Source organism: Candoia aspera, chromosome 2 (assembly GCF_035149785.1).
Source record: "Candoia aspera isolate rCanAsp1 chromosome 2, rCanAsp1.hap2, whole genome shotgun sequence".
NCBI lineage: Eukaryota > Metazoa > Chordata > Lepidosauria > Squamata > Boidae > Candoia > Candoia aspera.
The window spans coordinates 61,300,478-61,322,542 of record NC_086154.1 but is presented as its reverse complement, the minus strand read 5'-3'; the positions used below and the strand labels follow the sequence as shown (position 1 = coordinate 61,322,542).

At 40.7% G+C, this 22,065-nt stretch overlaps 1 protein-coding gene across 6 annotated transcripts; it reads right to left on the bottom strand.

Annotated features, from left to right (window-relative positions):
* Positions 1–9,188: 9,188 nt before the first annotated feature.
* TUSC2 (tumor suppressor 2, mitochondrial calcium regulator) lies at positions 9,189–18,215 on the bottom strand. Of its 6 annotated transcripts, XR_010067110.1 has the most exons (5): positions 17,958–18,215; positions 14,864–14,984; positions 11,917–12,448; positions 11,051–11,111; positions 9,189–10,224 (listed from the first exon to the last, which is right to left on the bottom strand). XR_010067110.1 is itself a non-coding variant. In XM_063291961.1 (3 exons), the coding sequence occupies exons 1-3, from the start codon at positions 18,101–18,103 to the stop codon at positions 12,383–12,385; spliced, it is 333 nt and encodes a 110-aa protein (XP_063148031.1). In that variant the 5' UTR covers positions 18,104–18,215; the 3' UTR covers positions 9,189–12,382. The 6 variants fall into 6 exon arrangements, 1 of the variants encoding a protein (XP_063148031.1); XR_010067109.1 differs by having other exon boundaries at positions 11,051–12,448; XR_010067106.1 differs by having other exon boundaries at positions 9,189–11,655.
* Positions 18,216–22,065: the final 3,850 nt, after the last annotated feature.

The window sequence follows — 22,065 nt, the reverse complement described above, 5'->3', positions numbered from 1 at the left end:
AAAGAAGAAAAGAACAACTAGCAGCAAGGTAGATGGGTGGACCATTGGGAGACCTGAAGGGCCAGGGTGGGGACAGACCATCCAGAAGAAGATCTATCTATGTGGTTGCTAAAAGTCCGTGGCACATAATCAACCAATCATGCAGGGTACTTTCCTATTTTAGTCATCAGTACAGTTCTTGTGATGTTTGTAAAGTACATACTGTATGCTTTGCAGACTCCAACATAGAACAGAATTCTACTGTTGTGAGTGAAAACATATTTTTTTTAAAAAAGAGCTGAAACTCTGAAACACTGCAAAACACAAAATAGTGCTTCTGACAGAGAGCTACAATATTTTAAATGTTTTTAAAACATGATGATGTCATTGACACATCCTTTTTTGTCCATTGTAGTTGGAATGACTGAGAATGAGTTGGAATGAACGGGAATAGTTGGAAATAGTTCCAAATAGTTGGAATGAATGGGAATGGGATAGAGAAATCAGATTGATCTGTTAATACCCCACCCCCCACCCCCGTTCTTTACAGCATGCAATCATTTTCATCAAAGTCAGAAGGAAAATAAAAAAGGATGATTCCTTTGCGTGGGTGCTATAGGCACAGAGCAGAACAATGTGCTTTGCTTTGAGTCGGCTTCCCTTCAGCTGCTCTTAAAATACTGAAGTTGGCAAAATACTGTAAGTTGCTTTTGGTGCTCTCTCTTCGTGCAGCTCTACTGAGGTCTCTCCCTTCCAGCCTTGTGCATGAAAATCTCTTCCCACACATTTTAAATTCCCTCCCTTGCGGTAGCCTCATACTCCTCCCTTCCCTTCCCTTCCATCATAATTCCTGTCCCTTTGCCAAGTGAGCTGTCAGATGGTCAGAGCTTTGTATAGCAGTCCTCCAGCCCTTATTCCTCCTCTGAAGGGCAAATGCAGTGTGTTAAAAATATACTCAAATAATGTTCTGCAATTATTCTCTTGCTTTGCACTCTATAGACTTTTGCATCAAACTGGTAAGCTTGCAGCTGAAGGGCTGGCAAAAAGGCATTCTGTCATGACCCCACTGATTGCCTTGCAAACCCCATCTTGAGAAAAGCTGTGTTAAGGCATAATTTGTTTAACCATGGTTAATTGAGTGAACTTCAGTTGGTTGAATTTATAGAACATCTAAGTCTAAACCAAACAAGCCATATTAGTGCAATGTGTGGAACTGGCCACTGAATTAAATTGATCTCCAAGGTCATCTGGACATTGCCATCTCAGGAAACCCACAACAGCATCTATGAAAGGTGGCCACACAGCCACTGCTTAAACAACCAAGAATGTAGAATAGTTTGCATGACTGTCAAATACCGCATCACAACTAGTTTCTAAATATCTTAAATAGTTAGCATTTAAACCAAAATTGGATTCACCTTTTAGATTATTTTTAATAAATCAGTTGCATAAATGCTGCAAGTCAATAAAGAGATGCTGTTCAGTTTAGTCATAATGTGCTGAAGGTAGTCCAGAAGGTCAACGTGGTGGTTAAGGTGTTGGACTAGGAGTGGGGAGTCTTTTCTTATGCACTGAAGGCAGCTGGGTGCCCTTGAGCGGTGTCATTCCTCTCAGCCCTAATCAGCATCAGGCTGGCTGTAAAACAAAATCCCTGGTCACATCCTACTTTAATAGTTTTGCTATATGAATAGGCAGGCTCAGTACAAAACAAGCAGACCCTGCAACCAAATGGGACAAACACTAAGAACAGCAACAAACTGTTGAAGGATGTCCACGTAAACTGGAATTGGCACAAATACTATATTTTCAAAAAACAAATCCCTTCTGCTCGATAAACAGTCCAGGAACTCTTCAGCTTGGACATAACAGTTTATACACACACAGAAACACAGACATGAGGAGCACTTATTACTGTTGCTGTAATTTACTGGATTCGGTATGGCAACAGAAGCTTCTATCAACTCAGAAGGCCTGTTTATATGATAAAAGTGCTCCCCTGTTCTCAACTTTGTTTTGATCATGACTGTGTTCCGCTTCCAAGAAGTGAGATTCTCTAGTCCGGTGTTTCTCAACCTTGGCAACTTTAAGAGGTGTGGACTTCAACTCCCAGAATTCTGGGAGTTTGAGAAACACTGTCCCAGGCAGCAGCCAGAAACTGATGGCTTTGGGTCTTTTTTCACAATCCCAAAGAAACCTTTCAGCAGAGGGTGAAATATCACAGGACGGAGCAAAGTTGGAACAAATCACTCATTGTCTAAGCTCGATGGGCCAAACCGCACTCCTTCTCGTAATCATGAAATGAATCTGAAAAACTCTGTGAAATATGGAGGAAGGGCATGTTCAAAAGAGGCTAAAGTCTGCCATCGTGTGGACATGGAAAGAATCCTATCTTTTAGCACCACACAGACCCTTCTTCCCCAAAGAAACTGGGCAATTTGCACAATCTTCCCTCAGTGGATTTGCAAATGTAAATATACTGTAAAACAGAATGATGCCGCCTTGCAAGATGATACCGTGCATGAAAGTTACTTCCCTTTAAGGGAAGTTCATGGGGTATAAATGCACACATAATTATTTGTTATTTTTATTTTTGCAATAAAACAGAGAAGTGCATTTACCACACATGAGGAAGCAGCTCATAGGACCCAATTCATGTGTCTGCAGAATATTCCCATATTCCATGGGAGAGTGTCATTTGACAGTGGCTTACATCCACATTTTTTCTCAATTTGTAACCACCTAGTTGGATGAAACATTCTGGGAAAGTATGAATATACAATTTGCATACTATCTGGTATACCTTAAATTAGGCTAATAAAGATATGTTAATTTCTCCCCTTTCATGACCAGCACCCTTGCATTCACTCTATAAAAGATTGCCTTTTTTAATTTTTATTTTGAGCTCTCTTCCCTGTAGCTAATGTCTTACTTTTTTCATTTATTTTATCCTATCAGAACCAGAATGAATGATACCCAATCAGTGTATTGTGGTTTGCTATCGTTACTCAGTCAGATGCACATAAATAGATTCAATGCCACCCTCAGAACCTGAGCAGTTGAAGAGGCAGAACTGAGTGTGAAATTGCAATTATGGCAGGACTGTGAATAGTCACTGGGGATCTGCTTTGGCCATGTGAAAGTAACTGGAGTTCTCAAGGGTTATGGCAACCTTTGCTTTACATTTAAGAAAGCTGCTTGATCATAATCTCTAACTACATAGTTTTTCTAGCCTTTCAGAGTGATCTCTCTCTCTATACATATATATAGATATATACATCTAACATCACAGTGATCCAAACATACACCCCAACCACAGATGCTGAAGAAGCTGAAGTAGAGCAGTTCTATGAGGATCTGCAGCACCGACTGGACAACACGCCTAAAAGAGATGTTATTTTCATCACGGGAGACTGGAATGCTAAGGTGGGCAGTCAAATGACACCTGGAATTACAGGTAAGCATGGCCTGGGAGAACAAAACGAAGCAGGACATAGGCTGATAGAGTTTTGCCAAGACAACTTACTCTGCATAACAAACACTCTCTCCCAACAACCTAAGAGACAGCTTTATACATGGACTTCACCAGATGGACAACACCGAAATCAGATTGACTACATCCTTTGCAGCCAAAGGTGGCGGACATCTATACAGTCGGTAAAAACAAGACCTGGAGCTGACTGTAGTTCTGATCACGAACTTCTTCTTGCACAGTTTAGGATCAGACTAAAGAGATTAGGGAAGACCCACAGATCAGCTAGATATGAGCTCACTAATATTCCTAAGGAATATGCAGTGGAGGTGAAGAATGGATTTAAGGGACTGGACTTAGTAGATAGGTTCCTGGAAGAACTATGGACAGAAGTTCGTAACATTGTTCAGGAGGCGGCAACAAAATACATCCCAAAGAAAGAGAAAACCAAGAGGGCAAAATGGCTGTCTGCTGAGACCCTCGAAGTAGCCCAAGAAAGAAGGAAAGCAAAAGGCAACAGTGATAGGGGGAGATATGCCCAATTAAATGCAAAATTCCAGAGGTTAGCCAGAAGAGATAAGGAATTATTTTTAAACAAGCAATGCGCGGAAGTGGAAGAAGACAATAGAATAGGAAGGACAAGAGACCTCTTCCAGAAAATTAGAAGCATCGGAGGTAAATTCCAGGCCAAAATGGGTATGATGAAAAACAAAGATGGCAAGGATCTAACAGAAGAAGAAGAGATCAAGAAAAGGTGGCAAGAATATACAGAGGACCTGTATAGGAAGGATAACAATATCGGGGATAGCTTTGACGGTGTGGTCAGTGAGCTAGAGCCAGACATCCTGAAGAGTGAGGTTGAATGGGCTTAAGAAGCATTGCTAATAAGAAGGCAGCAGGAGACCACGGCATCCCAGCTGAACTGTTCAAAATCTTGCAAGATGATGCTGTCAAGGTAATGCATGCTATATACCAGCAAATTTGGAAAACACAAGAATGGCCATCAGACTGGAAAAAATCAACTTATATCCCCATACCAAAAAAGGGAAACACTAAAGAATGTTCAAACTATCGAACAGTGGCACTCATTTCACATGCCAGTAAGGTAAAGATCCTGCAAGGTAGACTTCAGCAATTCATGGAGCGAGAATTGCCAGATGTACAAGTTGGGTTTAGAAAAGGCAGAGGAACTAGGGACCAAATTGCCAATATCCACTGGATAATGGAAAAAGCCAGGGAGTTTCAGAAAAACATCTATTTCTGTTTGATTGACTATTCTAAAGCCTTTGACTGTGTGGACCATAACAAATTGTGGCAAGTTCTTAGTGGTATGGGGATACCAAGTCATCTTGTATGCCTCCTGAAGAATCTGTATCACGACCACGTAGCAACAGTAAGAACAGATCACGGAACAACGGACTGGTTTAAGATTGGGAAAGGAGTACGGCAGGGCTGTGTACTCTCACCCTACCTATTCAACTTGTACGCAGAACACATCATGCAACATGCTGGGCTTGAGGAATCCAAGCATGGATTCCTCAACCCCAAGGCTGGAGTTAAAATCTCTGGAAGAAACATTAACAATCTCAGATATGCAGATGATACCACTTTGATGGCTGAAAGCGAAGAGGAACTGAGGAGCCTTATGATGAAGGTGAAAGAAGAAAGTGCAAAAGCTGACTTGCAGCTAAACCTCAAAAAAACCAAGATTATGACAACCAGCTTGATTGATAACTGGCAAATAGAGGGAGAAAATGTGGTGTTGGAGGAAAATTCTGAGAGTGCCTTGGACTGCCAGAAGATCAAACCAGTCCGTACTCCAGGAAATAAAGCCAGACTGCCCACTTGAGGGAATGATATTAAGGGCAAAACTGAAATACTCTGGCCACATAATGAGAAGACAGGACACCCTGGAGAAGATGCTGATGCTAGGGAGAGTGGAGGGCAAAAGGAAGAGGGGCCGACCAAGGGCAAGGTGGATGGATGATATTGTAGAGGTGACGGACCCGTCCCTGGGGGAGCTGGGGATGTTGATGACCGACAGGAAGCTCTGGCATGGGCTGGTCCATGAAGTCACGAAGAGTCGGAAGCGACTAAATGAATAAACAACAACAAAGTAGATATACAAACAGAGTATATACAGTGTGTATGTGTGTATGTGTATATACACACACACACACGCTATGAAGCCTTTAGGAGCATGGCAGTATAAAAATATAGTAAATAAGTTGAAAATATTTAGATGTAGATACACATGGATAGCTAGATAAAAATATTGTGTATATAGAGACGTGTGCATGCATTCACATGCACATACTATATATACTGTATATACAAATGTGTCCTCCTATACAAAGGGAAAGGGAAATTAAGTGGATTTGTTACACGTGCCAGAGAAAGAGTTTGGCAGAACTCTGGCTGAAAGGTCCAAGCGTTGGCAATGAGCCAAAGTTGGAACGTGTGGTGTGGCTTTCAGCCAGGCCTGTGCTGAACAGATTTTGCTGTTCATCAGGTGACTGAGAATGTATGAACGTGAAAAATAAAATGGACTTGTGTTGATTCAGAGAAGGCATGTGATGAAGTGAATAGGCTTGAATTACAGAATGTTTTGTGCTAAGACGGAGGTTGATTGCTGAATGTGGTAAGAATGTGGTAAATATACAACATGAAGAAAAATATGACTGAGAATATATGGAATGCTTAGCAAATGCTTCAACACTGAGCAGAGAGTAAGTCAAGGATGTGTGATTTCCTTCTTTATTGAATGTGTTAATGGATAAATGTATATAAGGAATGCTTGAAGAGACATTAGAGGTGTTGGGAGCATGAATATATGTGAAGTTTTGTACGCACATGATGCTGTGTTCTTGGTGAGAACCAGAATGATTTGCAGTGAATATTAGATTGTATGATGCAATGGGGAGAACTATCAGAAAATTAGTGTTTCAAAGACCAAGTCTATGTTGTTTGATAGGAAAAAGTTGTGTTTTCATATTTGCATAAGTGGAAAAAACCTAGAACAAGGAGATGAATTATACAGTATTCCTTGACAGATGGGAAAATTAACGTGCAAATGCTGATAGGAAGTACTGGATAGGTGGTGGTCTCTTAGGAGGAACATTTGTTGGAAGAAGCAAATATGGCTGTGTATAACAGCATACTTAACCCCATTTATTATACGGAAGCATGAGTTGGGTATGTTAGGAAAAACATAAAAATCAGTTAAACACAAAAGAGACAGGAATCCAAAAGCCCGTGTGATAAAACAGGAAGAAGAAACAGGATCAAGAATGAAAATGGTGCTGGATAAATAAGGACTGATTACCACCAGTATTAAAGTATACTGAGCCAGTTTGGTCATACAGAGAGAATGAATGAATCACAAAACAAATATATTAAGAGCAAATGTATTAAGAGGAAGGGGAAGACTGAGGAAGTCCTGTTTGGATGGAGTTGATGAGGTCCTCAGAAGGACAGAGGTGAAAAGTTTAAAGAACAAAAAGCAATGTATGACTTCGTGTATGGATTTGGTGGAAGCAAGGATGGTTTGCAAGGAGTGAAAGTTAAGGAGAGGTGTAGTGAATTGGACTTAGCTTCTAGTTTCCTAGTCTTCCTCACTGCTGTTCCTGGAACCTCTTCCCTTTTCTTTTTAACCTTCTTTTGTGATGCCCAGAACTGGAGATAAGACTCAAGGTGGGGTCTGACCAAAGCAGCATAATGTTGACGTATGTGTGTGCAATCCTGAGCCATTAACTGATACTGGTAGCTCCAAGAGAAGGAACTGCTACCTTATGGTTCATTTATCAGAGAGACAGACAACAGCATTTCATTTTCATTATAACATCAGAGGGGACATACATAGTGAATGGTAATGTCACCAGAGTCAAGGTCAAAACAAACACACAAACAAATGCTGGGTTCATGCCTTAACACCACCACCCCAACTCCCCAAATGCTGAACATTTAGGTTCAACTAATCTAGGGTGTTCTGGAGAGCTGCAATAGAGGATTTGTGAACTACATGTAGCCGTCTAGATTATATCAATACTATTTATATTTATAAGTACATTCAACAACTATTTGCTCAATGGGATTTCTTCTTGTACTGCTCTAATATCTGCCTTCCAGAGTAGATTTATGGGAAGCATCAGAGGAACCGAGAAGGAAGTAGCCACTGCGCTGACAGTAACCACTGGATGCCATTCTGGAAAAGATATATTGTTCCATAAAAACATATGCTTGCCTTTATATTTCTAAGACAAGCAATTACCCATTCCAACAGAACTAGGTGGATATTTTCTTTGGAAGTCCATAGGAAGAACCATAATATTTATCATTGCAGCTTTTCATAATGGTGGGTCTTTGGTAGCAGTACAAAGACTCCACTCTCAATGAAATCCATGAATATTCACTCACGAGTGGGATAACCTTAATCAGACTTTTATTCATCCCATGACTTCTTGCAATGTATTTCAGTAGGAGGTTCCTCATGAAAAAAAACATGCAAGCTTTTAACAGCAAGAAAGCATAGCAGCTCTCCATTATTGGGTTTGTTTAGGACTGAGGATGAACATTAAGTATTTTATGTATTTTCCCCATAAGTCCAGTGCTGAGGACATAGACTCCCTAATCCAAGGAAGATTTGTTCAAGGACCTAGCATGATTTCAGAGAGGTGTTTGTCCTTGTTCCTCAAGGAAAACCCTCTTTCCCCCAACCTCCATGTTTTAGGTACTTGTCTAGTTGAGCATTCATGATCCATTCTCCTTAGTTCTAATCTCTCAAGCTCTCTACCCTTTCCCTTCTTCTAAAATATCACCAATCTTCTGCCTGTACTGCCTTCCTGTGTAGCCTGGGTGGGAGGCTTAAACGCCTGCTCCACTGCCCTCAGTGGAGCATGGAAAGACTTAAGTTTAGTTGATGGCCTGCTGATGAGCCCCTCATATAGTTTTTTGGTAACTGAAGTCTACTTTAAGTTTATAGGTCACTTTTTATTGCAGAAGGACATTTGTCCTAGTCACCTGGATTCCTGATTTACACAGGAAGCTTCAGCATAGATGTTTAAACCTTGCTTATCAAGGAAATATTTCTAAACACAAAAGAGAGCCATTTAGGTGTAGCGGTTAAGGGACTGGACTAGAAACCAGGAGATCAGGAGTTCTAGTCTCACCTTAGGTTCAAAGCCAGCTGGGTGATCTTGGGCCAGTCACTCTCAGGCCTAAGGAGGAGGCAATGGCAAATCACTTCTGAAATTTTGCCAAGAAAACTGCAGGGACTACTCCAGGCAGTTGCCAGGAGTCAACAATGACTCAAAGGCACAAAAAAAACAACAACCGCCCCACAACAGAGACTTGAACTTCAGCTCTCACTTCCTAATCCTTTATTGTCACCATTATAACATTAGTTCAATGTCTCTGAAGCTGTTGTTTTAACACAGACCCAACAACTCAAGGAAAACGGATGGTCAAAGTCTGCCAAGATTAGCAGGGTAATTAAAGGTGGCAGTGGTGGCATTACTGGTAGAGCTGTCCAAGGAAATTTAGATCTCAAATGGCCAACCAGTAATGAAAAAGCCCATTCCTGTGGCCAATGGAACACAAGGGACTAGAATACTAATACTGATAATGCAAATGGGATCTAACTAGAACTCAAAGAAGCAGCTACTGACAGACAGTCCTGATGAAATGATGTCTATCAGGTCACAAAGAGTCAGAAGTAACTAAATCTCTAAATAAACAGGGATTCTTGGATTTACAAATAATTTTATTGAAATTTAACAAAATTCAACAAATGCACTTCAAGGCAGAGGAGAAAGATATTATACACGTTTGCCTCCAGGATTCCTTTCTGTATGCTACAAGAACAGAAAGGGTAGTGCTAGTGGGTTCAGTTCTACACAACCACACACTTGCACAGAAGAATCATTAAAACGAAATAGAGCTTTTTGCTTATTCCAACCATAATGATATATATCAATATCAATATTTTTGTCTATATACCAACATCATCTGCTTTCACAGTATCAGCATCTCATATAAAGTAGTCTCCACAAGCCCTCCCCCTCATCACAGCTACCATGTGCAAGAGGGGCAGGGCTGCTAGAAAGCAAGATGAGTGGGGTGGTAGAATCCCAGCAGCATAACTGCACAGCTGGAGACACAGTGGGCAGGCAAGCCAGCCTTTGAGAGATGAAGAGATGGCAGCTGCCAGTATTCTCCTGGGAGTCTATTGCAGCTTAGGAAATGTCAAGCTTGGCAGAAATGAAACCTCCATTGAGTAGAGGCTCCATTTAGATGCCAGTCAGAAAGAGACTGGGAGCAAGCTGCTGCACAAGTCACAAGGAAATGAAATCCAATATAACACAGTATTTTTCTGATCACAGGACATTTGCTTGCTCAGAAACAAAATAACCACTGGAAGAACACAAACCAGGTATTTTAGAAAACGTAGATATGAGAAAGACTGTTACCAACAAGCCTTTCACTATCTCCCATGAATAAAATCCCATGTATTGAGGAGTAGAATATTTCATTCTGAAGATGCAGTATGACCCCAACGCTGAGCAAACTGCTTCTTCTGACCTAGTTTTGAGGTAAGCTTCTTGATAGGCAGCTTTCCCCTCAATTACTCAAGAAGTAGCATAGTTCAGCTCCTTGATGACAAGCTATGATTCATTATGGACCATCATGCCGAGATGGAGTATTGTTGGCCAAGCAAGTTTGCAAACTCATCTTGATCCGCAGGATGCTCTTGTTTCATTGCAATGAAATTTCCTTCCCTAATAAAGATCAGAAATGTCAGATTCTGATTATCACACTGTTGAAAGTGAATCAAAATACAGATTTCGCTATGCAAAGGAGGAAAGAACAAGACTCCTTCTTGGCTGATTATGCACTTTCTATTCACAGGTAACCGTGCAATTGTAAATTCATAACCTGAGGGCTGCCTGGCAAAGCAGCAGCAACTGAGGAAACAAATGGGAACAGCTACGCTCCAAGTATCGCTCCTAATATATAACACAGCCTTGCAGCTAAGAGGGGCAAAGATAAGAGAGTGAATAGGTAGACCTCTGTCAGCACTGCTGTACACATTCCGTGACTCTTCCACTTAGGCTTTTAGTGCTTAAAAATGGTTTCCTTGCATGGACAGAGATGAAAGGAGGTACGACATTAACTAATTAATATTGCTGATGCGACTGTGTACTAGTTGATTATACTGAACATTGAGGTAGCAATGCCTGGAGTGCTCAGAAAGGCAATGACATGCTCTGGAAAAGAAAATATGATGTGCAACGAACCCACCCACACTCCAGTTTTAAAGCTTGATACAAATTCTGATGGGTGGGTAAAGAAGGCAGGCAGGCAGGCAAGGATCTTTTGGCTGTACATTGCATATGAAAGCCTCTTCATAAGAGTGCCTTTAAGAGGGTTTGCCTGATCATCTCTCAGCAGCAGGTAGCTCTACCTCGTGAAAGCAAGAAGTCTAGGAGGAAGAGGTCGGCATACTACTTCAGTGCTTGCTCAGCTACCAGCAGCACAGCAAAATGCATCACATTCATACATCAGGGAGAAGGGTAAGGCCCTTCAAAAGAGAAAAGATATAACCTTCCTTTGAAGTGTGCTGCATTCTCCCCCATCAGACACTACTTGGTCCAACCCAAGGAGTCTGCCAAAGGAAGATCACAGGATTTTGTTGTTATTTTCTGGCAGAGGGAGATGAGGAGAAAAATACACAGCCACATTAGATGGCAAACATCTTGACCAATGTATTTTAGTAGTGACAATATAACCTAAGAAAGAGATGGAAACCTTTGGCTCTCCAGCAGTCCCAGAGAACATGCTGATAGTGGAGGATGCTTGAAACTGCAATTCAGCAACATATGCAGGACCACAGGTGGAGGCTCTCCATGTCTAATGTGGGGAGCCAGTAGGTGAGCAAGTAGTTCTACCACAAGAATGGAGGGAGAAGTCGGTTTTTCACTCGCTAGAGGAGGTCCTGGACTAGAAATCTCATCATGTCCAGTTAGCAAAATCACTGGCCCTGCAATCACTGTGGTCTAGCATTTATTGGAGGGTTCTAGGTTGGGGAAGGATGTTGTAGATTTACAATGCCCTCTTGAAAGATAAATGCTTCCTAAGATGTAATCTGGTTGGTGCTCTTTAACAGAAAAGCTTCATATCCAGATGCTACTTCAGACCTTTAGTCCATCCTGCAAAGTTGAAAAAGACAAAGCCTGCTAAGAAAGTAGTGCAACTCCCATGACCAGGGAGATAAAACAAAGGGAGGAAAGCCTACTTGTCGGTCTGTTTCCCATGACCACTTCAAGACTGATTCTGTTCTGAACACTCTATTAAGTGCAACATTACTCTCCCTGCCTCCACAAAGATATAGTACAGCATTAGTTTTTCAGCCTATGCTTATAAGGTAAGTGGGTGGGTGGATAAGGAAGCATAAGAAGTTTTCTGCTCACCTTTACTCATCTTGAAGAAATAAATTGAAATTTCACTGTCAACTTTTGTACAAGCTGACTGGGGTATTCACGAAGAACATCCGTTCCAAAAAAAGTGCAAGTTGGCTCTCTGGTGTCAAGACACTTGACATCTGCTGCCACCTAAGCATCAATTAGCAGCGAATAAAAACGGTTTTAGTTGACTCAGTGAAAGAAATTGTGAGCAGGCTTTTAATCAAGGTCTCATCTGACACAGGTCCCACTAATATACATCCTTAGACAATATTATGCCTGACAGTCAGAGGTATACCCAGTGCTGCATTTGCTGTCACCGCCTCCAAGCAGAGAAACATCAAAGCCTGCTGTCTGTCTGTGCTCCCGATTCATCCTCTGCAGGGATGTGTGGCTGCCTAGCATGGTTTACATGAGGTATAGTAAAATCAGGCAAATAAGATGTACTGACAGCACACAGTAACTTTCTCATGGCTCAGACCTCACAGATGATAACAGGGAAATCCACATGAATCCGAGGGTGCTCCAGTTTCACTGTGCCCTGGAACAAAAACAATATAATGGGAATGAAATGTCACCAAAACACTTTCAAGAAGCAGGTTACAATGATCTTCCCACCTAAGACGGGTAAATACAGATTGTGCTGAAAAAGTGTCTTGCTTATAATCTGAAAACCATAGGAAAGCAAGCAGGCTAACACATGCCATATTGTTGGACTGAAGATGACTTAAAAGTAGTCATTTATCTGCAGAAAGAGACTGAGGAACAGTACCAGAAAGTAACAAGACTTGAGATTTGCATCCAACAGCTTACTTCTACCATTAGAGGGAACAAACTGGTTGCAATCAAATTAGCACACAGAGAAATAGGAGGTTTAACCCTCCCCAATGTAACTTGCACTAAGTGAAGTTCACCCCTGGGCTATGTGACTAAAGAATATGGTTGCAGAGTAAACAAAAGGTATTGAGGATTAGGGAAGTGATTGATTATGTGCCATCAAGTCATTTTCAACTCCTGGTGACCACATAGAGGGAAGAGAGTAGGATTGAAAAAAAGTGTTATTAACAAGAGGATTAATCATTCTTATCAGGGCTTTGAGTAAAGTTAGTCCCCAATCCTCTGCAGCTGCATTTATTTTTTAAAAAACTGCATATGTTCCAATCTCTATAGTCCATGTCATTCTGTAATTCAGACCCAAAACAGATGCCCATGTTTTAAAAGAAAAGGTAAACCCACTTGAAAAAAGGAAGGCTAGTGAATAACTGAATGAATGTGAATGAACACAGCTAAATGAAAGTGCATTGGAACCTGTGTGCCAGATTCTCCAACATATTGACTAGCAGACATAGTATCTTCCAGCGCTGCCTCAGAAAATAGGCTGCATTTGAGAAGCTTGGTTCAGCACAGGGACCAAAACTATATTTATAGGATAAAACAGGTGAGTTTTATCCTATAAATATAAAGAGCCGAAGTACACCAAAAAAAAAAAAAAAAAATCATGCCATCACTATTTAAATGCTATTTTTAAACCATAAATGTTAAGTCTTTGAAGTCCAAAATATCAAAGTGCTATTCAAAGAACAAAACAGTTTTTCAAGATGCTTGGTTTGTATAGATAGTATCAAAAGGAAAGCATTCATAGTTTCTGGAGGAGAATGACTACTCTGATAGGCATTCAATGGCTCGATCGGACAATGGTTGCAGAGATGGCATTTCCAATTAAGTACGCATACTTCTGGGCATGCTAGCTAGAGACCAGGGGAAAAAAATAAATCTCTTGTATGTGCCACGGAGCAGCATAAAAAGAAGAGCTTGTCTTGGTGTCTTTGGTCATAGCAAAACCAAATCAAGTTACAAAAAAGAGACTATATTATCAAGGATTATGTAAAGGCACACTAGTATAATCATTACTTACTTAGTTACAGAACACCATTTATGTTATCTACTTTTAGCCTTTGGTATTTCATTTGGATTGTTTAAAATCCAGTCTGGAATACTAGACAACCCATGACCCGTTGGCTCATCCTTTCACTGGCGGGTGGGGGAGACTTACCCGAGCAACTTGCAGCCTTCCCTGCAAGATTCCCCTTGACTTTCTCCCTGCCAGCTACCCAGGCAGGAAGTTGCAAGTCCAAACCCGCCACTGTGCTGCTGTGATCAGCTGTGGTTATGTGATCCCCAGTGACTTTCTCCCTGAAAGCTTCCCAGGCTTCCCCATTGACTTGTGGGAAGCTGTCAGGGAATGTTAATGAGGATCACATGACTGTGGCAGCACGGCAGAGGCGCTGAAATGGCAACAACTTCCCCAAATTTCATTCCCATGGGAGTAATGGGTTCTGGCATTCTGTAAGTTGGCCCATCTGAGGTACCTTTGTTGAAAAAATTTTGCCCTATGATGCAGTATTTTGACCAACTGAAGGTTACAAAGTATCAAACCGACATGAAAGTTTTAGTAATATATAGATTTTAAACATCTGCTTAAGCTTAAGATAGTGTGATTTACCTTCAGAAATGAGGCATTTTTTCCTTCAAAGGAAACTGAGGGATCCACCCAAATTTATCAATGATATAAAAGTTACAATATTCATTCTGAATAAATATTTTAGATGTCAGATATATCAAAAATTCCTGATGAGGAAGCAGGCTGAAATAGACTCCAAGCGTTCCAACTGCAGCAATTTCAAAATTTTTGCTGCAGAATCAAACACTGTTTTCTCAGATTGAGGAAATCAATCTTAAAGGCTCTATTTTCTTACAATTAATCCAACAGTATCACCAATACAAAAACAGTTTACAGTCCAAAAAGTCTAGAAGCATAAACTAGTCTAGTTCTCGCTAATCTGGTGCAAGACTGGACCAGAGTCTGGGAGATGCAATTTGAAAAGTCTGGATCAAACTGTCATGTTTAGTGTTCTTGAATATTCGTTTGAATCTAAAACATAATAATAAACATTACCTGAGGTATCAGGTTCTTGTGAATTCTTTTGAGCTTGGCACGCTTCCTTCCATTCTTGGTGATTATTGTCTCCTCATAAAACTCATGGGCAAGGTCACCATCCTCATCATAATACATAGAGCTGCAAGGAAACAAGAACATTCAGAAGGAAGTATCAACCAAGAAGGACAACATGAAGCAGTGTACAGATCTTGCTGACTGTCATTAGCAGCCAGAGATCTGCTGCTGCCATCCATTTGTTCTGTCTCCATCTCTTCCACAAAGGGAGTTTGAGTTATTTAGAAAATCATTTGTATATTGGTTATGGAGCAGGATTCTTAAAAAAAAAAAAACTCTTGATTTTCTAAGCAGGACTGAAACTGTCATGAGCACTGATGGTGAGCAGGAGGGGGCCTCTATCCAGGGGGGAAAACGCATGCGTAGTAGTGAGGAGTTGAGCAGCCATTCAAAGAGACACAGAACAGACCCGCCTTGACTTTTGGGGTTTATCTGTCTGGGTTTTCTCACGCTTCTTCAGTTTGTTAGGATTTTCTGTCTTACGTAGCAGTAATAAGCACTAGAGACCTATTCTGTTAGGACAGAAACATACTTTTGAAATAAAAACTTTATATAGTGAGATTGATTTCAAATCACTAAAAGTGAAGTCTCAAATGGATTCTTCTGCAGGTAGGAAAAGCAACAAGAATAGCTGTATACCACTTTCATAATGACTTCTAATCATTTTTTAGTTCAATGAAACTTATGCAGATAATGAATTACCATTTTATATGACAGTCATTAACAGTTTACAAACAGGTCATATGGAAGAGGAGGCTTTTCCTGAGGCTCAGTTGATCACAGTTAAAATCCATGAGTATATATTTACAGAAATGTGAAATATCTCAAAGGTATCTAAATTACACACTTTCATGTTTGTTAAAAAAAACATAAAGAGAAAAAATAGTAAAACTGTTGAAGTTACAAGATGCCACAAGAAAAGTGTCATGCATTAATGTATCACGAATATCCTATACAATGGGATTATTGAATACAAATGGCTTCCTTATATTTCAGAGATGGGTTTGGATCATTTTTGACATACACACAAGTTACTTTTTCCAACAACTGATTGCTTCAAACTGTATTTTACTATATCTAAACAGTCTAATGTATTGCCAAATCTAATTACAGACATCCTTCACTAACAACCTTGAGTTCTGCAGTGAAACAATGTTCAGATAACTGAAGATTTTTGCATTTCTGGTTTTTTTCCCATACTTGCAACTATATATGAAAATCCACTTGTACTTTGCCTTAATAATTACTGGAAACAGAATAAAAGAGAATTGGAGGAAGAAATGGAAGGATAAGTCGGGAACAGACAAGCATATACAAATGAGAAGTAAAATGCTACAGTTAGTCTACCAGCAATGACATTTCATCTAGCAACTCTTAGTCAGCCACTCAGCAACAACACTGCCAGTCATTACTCAAGGAGTTGTGCATTTTGATGAGTTTAACTAATTTAATCAACAGGGTGCTCTGACATTTTCCAACACATAAACAAGCATTGTAGGATTATAGAATTGGAAAGGACCAGCAAATCCAACAGTCAACTCAATGCACAAATCCAAATTAAGCATCCCTGGTAGATGGCTGTCCAGTAAACACAATCAAGGAAAGGAAGTTACCAAATCTCTGGGTAAAATTCACTGTTAAAGCCAATTTAGCACCAGGAAGTTATTTGTAAAATTCAGCTCATGAACTTGCTTTTCTGTCATTTAAATCGCTTATTCTGCTCTTTGGGATGATGAAGCACAGGTCTTTCAATGCTAAATATTTCTGGATCTTCTCTCTCTGTTCATAAGATCTAATGCGTTGTCCTCTGATCATCTTCATTACCCTTTTGTGCACTTGATCCCAATTTCTCTGAATCTTTCTTGGAAGAAATCCTCCTATCCTGATAATTTCTGTGTTTGCTAACAGTTACAACTGATGTTGCTCTTGACAACCTAGCTAACCCTGGACTACAAAAGCTGCTGAATTATGAATGAATGTGTTCTTCAAGGATTTTACAGAATGGGTTGCAAAATACTTCAGATGCTGAATCAATGTCAGAATAAAAAGCTGTATCACAAGCAATCTGGGAGAAAACTATAAATTGAGACTTCTCACTCTCATCCAATAGAGCACAACTGACAATAGATTATCAAAGTTCTCAAGGAGATACACAGCAAACTATCATTATCTTGCAACAATATTCAAAATTTAAGTGCCCCTACGCACCCCTTTCTGCTCCACTGAACCTTCATGGGGGTGTTTTTTTACTATCCATATGTAGTGCATTATATACTTTACAGAAAATAAGCACCAAGACAGCAAGGCAAATTCTTCAGTTGTGTGTTTCCTGGCCCCAGAACAGTTCTGCCTTCAATATCACAGCAAAGTGAATTATTTATTTCTCCTGAGGCATTTCTAACAATGAGAGAGGCAGAGCACAGCTGCCACCAACACCTCTGGCTATGCTACCATTTAATTCTCGAGTAAGCAAAAATCTAGAAAGGGTCTAATGCTGGGAAAGATGGAAGGACAGAGAAGAAGAGGAAGACCAGCAGCAAGGTGGATGGACTCAGTTACAGTGGCGATGAGTGAGCCATTGGAAGATCTGAAAGACCAGGTTAGGGACAGATTGTCATGGAGAAAATCCGTCTATGTGGTGGCTAGGAGTCGAAAATGACTTGATGGCACACTATCATCATCATCGGCGACGGAGTGGTCCGCGAATGGGTGGCTCACGCCGTGCAAGATTTCCCAAAGTAGTATCTCAGAAGTAGCTCTGTCCAAAACCGAAGGCTTCCATGGTGTCTTTGGGGTCACCCCAAAGCCGGCGGCTGACGGAGGGAGAAGGCTGGAGATCGGGCAGCTTCAATCTCTTCTTCCCACCGCGAGGGGCCGGACGAGGAAAGGCATTTGGCGGGAAGCACCCGCCGCCCTGCTTGCGTTGGGTCCAAAGTTCAGGGTGAGCCGAGCCGAGCCGAGCCCAGCCAAGCCCGCCGACCGCACAGCCCGCTCCGTCCTCCCGTTACTGCCGAGGTCAACCCAGCTTCCCTCTTACCTGCGGCGGGTGAAGACGAAGGGGGTGGCCGAGCAGAGTCCCCGCGCTCGGGCCAGCGCCTGATCGCCGCTCGGCCTCTCGGAGCCCGCTGGCCCACCCGAGCCAAAGAGCCAGAGGCCTCGAGCTTTGGAGCCGCTGGCGCCCATGGCTCAGAGCGGCAGCATGACGGCGAAAGGAGGGACGAGCCACCCGACGCTCCCGGGAGGCCAGCAACGGGGCCTACCTCCCGCCGGAAATTCGCCTCTCCCACAATGTAACTTCCGGCACCGCCAATTCCGAAAGTCCACTCTCGAGGGGGAGGTGCCTTGCTACGAGAGGTTATCACATACTGTAATCGCAACTTCCGGTTTCCTCTGGAACTGAAAACATTGTCCTTAAGCGGGCTACGAATGGGAGGAAAGTACTGTAGAGAGTGAGTCGGATTAAAGGCTGCAGCCTTTTCCAGTGACAACGTCCCGCTATCCCCCGCCCGCCCCCAGGCGAATTACCTCTTGAAAGGCCGGATGCTGACTGTGAGGATTTGTGATAGTGGTGATCAGAATGCTGTACAGTATTTGTTCCTTAGCGGATACCGTATATTATTGCTATAGACAGCCTTGTCAGAGGACTGTATTTTCTAATGCTGTCCCAACCTATTAAAAAACAAGCAATGTATAGTTCAAAACACTTTTGAAAGTCATCCATGGTATCACGTGGCCTCTCGTATGCTTTTAATTTATGTTAGCTTGAATGGTATCTTATTTCATGCACTTTGGGTAAGATGAGACATCCCATGTTGGTCATGGCAGCCATTTGAGCCAAGCTAATAGGAATAGGAGAGATGGTTTATCAGGAATCCGTAATATATGTGCCCGATTATTTTTAATGTACACACTTCCTCTTTTCTAAGGAGCTCCAGACGGCATGGGCACCCCTTATTTTGTTGCCCTTGTATCCTAGTGAGATAGGTTGAGATGAGTTTGATCCATAATTGAATCATGAATATTACAATTGATTTAAACCTGGGTTGCCCCAGTCTACTAATTGTTACACCATCTAAGCAGTGCTACCTAGAGGGTAATTTTAGTAATTATTGATAATTTACTTGGTAACGTGGTGCATGTAATCTCACCAATATCTAACCAGGAAACACTGCATCTATCCATATACTACTAAAAGTCTCATGCCTGTTTGATCCTTTGTAAAATTTAACTGGGTGAAACAGTGCATTGTAGAGCAACAATTTTTGAACAAAGTTACCTCAAATGGGCTAACTTACAGACTGCACCCAAAATCCAAGATCCATGACTCCCATGGAATGGAAATTTACCAAATTTTATAAAACATTTTATGACATAATACAAAATGTCATAAAACATTTCCTCTGGTCAAATCCTGATGTTTGACTGTGTTATACAGTTCAACATTGGCTACTTTCAAGGCAGATACATCTTGGAATATCTCCCTGAATTTTTATGAATTTTTCCAATGAAGGCAGTTACATTAGCTCTGCCATTGAGGAATCTGGTAAGGAAATATCTCTGAAATGATGACCCAATGAGTCATGGGGTTGTCTAGTATTATGTAGTAAAGGTAAAGGTAAAGGTTTCCCTTGACGTAAAGTCCAGTCGTGTCCGACTCTAGGGGGCGGTGCTCATCTCCGTTTCAAAGCCTTGGAGCCGGCCTTGTCATAGACCACTTCCGGGTCATGTGGCCAGCATGACTCACGGAACGCCGTTACCTTCCCGCCGAAGCGGTACCAATTAATCTACTCACATTTGCATGTAGCACAGGCCAAAGAAACCCCGTTTGTCCAAACTTTCAAGAAGAATACATGGAATAAAAAGGAATTTTGTACACTGGAGCTGAACTAAAAAGTCCAAACTGCATTGAAATAAATTAAGAACTTCAGGCCATGTTTATTTGGTCTAAGCAGGATTAGTTTACATAAAATGATGGTGGGCATACAAGTAAGTTTGGTTTTATTCTTTGCTAAAGTGTGGCACCTAATGAATAATGATCAACTTACAGACTGATTCTTTCACATGGAAGACAGATGCTGGTCTCAGATCCCAACTGCTCTTCCTGTACCCATGATGCCATGGGGGTTCCAGACATCTTGGAAAGCTGAGCTGATTAACTCCACAAGATAAGCATCTCAGCTCCTTTTCCATAGTAAATATGGCAGTAAGGGTTTTCAATGGAAAGAACTACTGGTGGCTATGTAGAAGTGACCTATGTTGCATCAGTTCTGGTCTACATCAAGTTTTAATCCATTAAACAACACCTGAAAGTTACAAGGTTCAGAAAAAAGACCAACATTTTGACATCCTTGTCAATGATTTTCTTATGTACAATAATTAGATTTAAAGTGGATAAAATAATTTATGGTTTTGAACAATATAAGACCAAATTTGAAACAGAATTATGTACTAATGAAGAACATGTTATTGCTAAAATGTATAAACTTTTGTTGAAATATGAGACAGAAGAAGTGAAAGAACGTATGATAAAATGGGCTAAAAACTTTGGTTATAATATACAAATGGAACAATGGGAAAATATGTGGCTGAAAGGATTGAAATTTACATTATGTTCTAATTTTAAAGAGATTTTTTATGTAATGATATATTTGTCACCAGAGTAATTGTCTAGAATGTATGAAGGTGCTTCAGATCTTTGTTGGAAATGTGAACAACCTGAATGAACATTTTATCATGTTTGGTGGACATGTAAAAAAGCCCCCCCCAAAAAAGGATACAAATACATACATTAATTCAGAAGATTTTAAAGATTAAAGTACAACTATAGCCAGAGACTTTTCTTTTGGGACTGATGGACAGGCAACTAGAAAAAAGTCACGGAACTTCGTTTCTATATATTGGTAGTCCTTGCTTAATGACCATTCATTTAAATGATGGTCCGGAGATATGGGACTAAAAAGTTACTTACAACCCGTTCTCAAAGTTATGACCGTTGCACCACCCCCAGAGTCACATGATCCTGATTTGGGTGCTTGGCAACCAGCTCACATTTACGACCGGTCGCAGCGTCCTGAGGTTACGTGATCGCGATTTGCGACCTTCCAGTTGGCTTCTGACAAACCAAATCAATAGGGAACCATTGATTTGCTTAACAATGGCTGCAATTCACTTAACAACCACATGATCCACTTCACGACCCTGGTAATTCACTTAACGACTAAGGTAAAAATGGTAGTAGAATTGGGTCTGGTTACATGATGCCTTGCTTAATGACTGCATCTCATAGTGATCAAAATTCTGGTCCCAATTCTGGTCATTAAGCAAAGACTACCTGTACAATAACTGCAGCAAGACTATTATATGCTCAAAAATGGAAAAGTTCAATGCTACCCACAATGGAGGAATGGTTGGTGAAGATGATGGAGCTTGCAGAGAAGGCTAAACTAATTTCCCTGATTAGAGAAGATAGTATCTATATTTATGGCAGACTGGAAACCCATTATAGACTTTTTGCAAGAAATGGAAAAAACCGCACTTATGACTTGTGGTTTTGGTGATTAGAAAACAAAATGGATAATAAAAAAGGTGAGCTTTTTTTTTTTGTAAGAGTTAACTTGGTAATTGTACTTATAGTTGCTACAAAGGAAATCAGAAGCTTCTATTTCTTTTTATTCTGCCTTTCTGCCTTTTTGCTTCTTTCTTCTTTGTTTCTTTTACTCTTTATTAGTTTGTGTTAATTTTGTTTTTTGTAAATCTTTTAATAAAATTTATATAAAAAAGAAAAGACCAACATTTTAAGATCCACTGTGTAAGAGGGAGCTGGTATATCAATGCAGTAAGGCAGGACAGCATAACTATGATAGAGTAGCTGCCAAGTTTTATCCTAGCTGGAAAGAGGTAAAAGACAGGATTCATGTTGTCTCTCAGTAGTCCACAAAAGGTTCCAGCAATAATACTTCAGCCAGTATCCAAACCAAGTTTTCTAAATGGCTTATTCCAAGAGAAACAAACCTTGGTTTATACTATACAGTAAGTTATTGACAAATTCAGGTTTGCTTGCTGCACCTACTAAAATGTTTGGCTGAACATACTACTTGAATCCAGCCAACTTTTAATCAAATATAATCAAATTTCAATCAAACAAT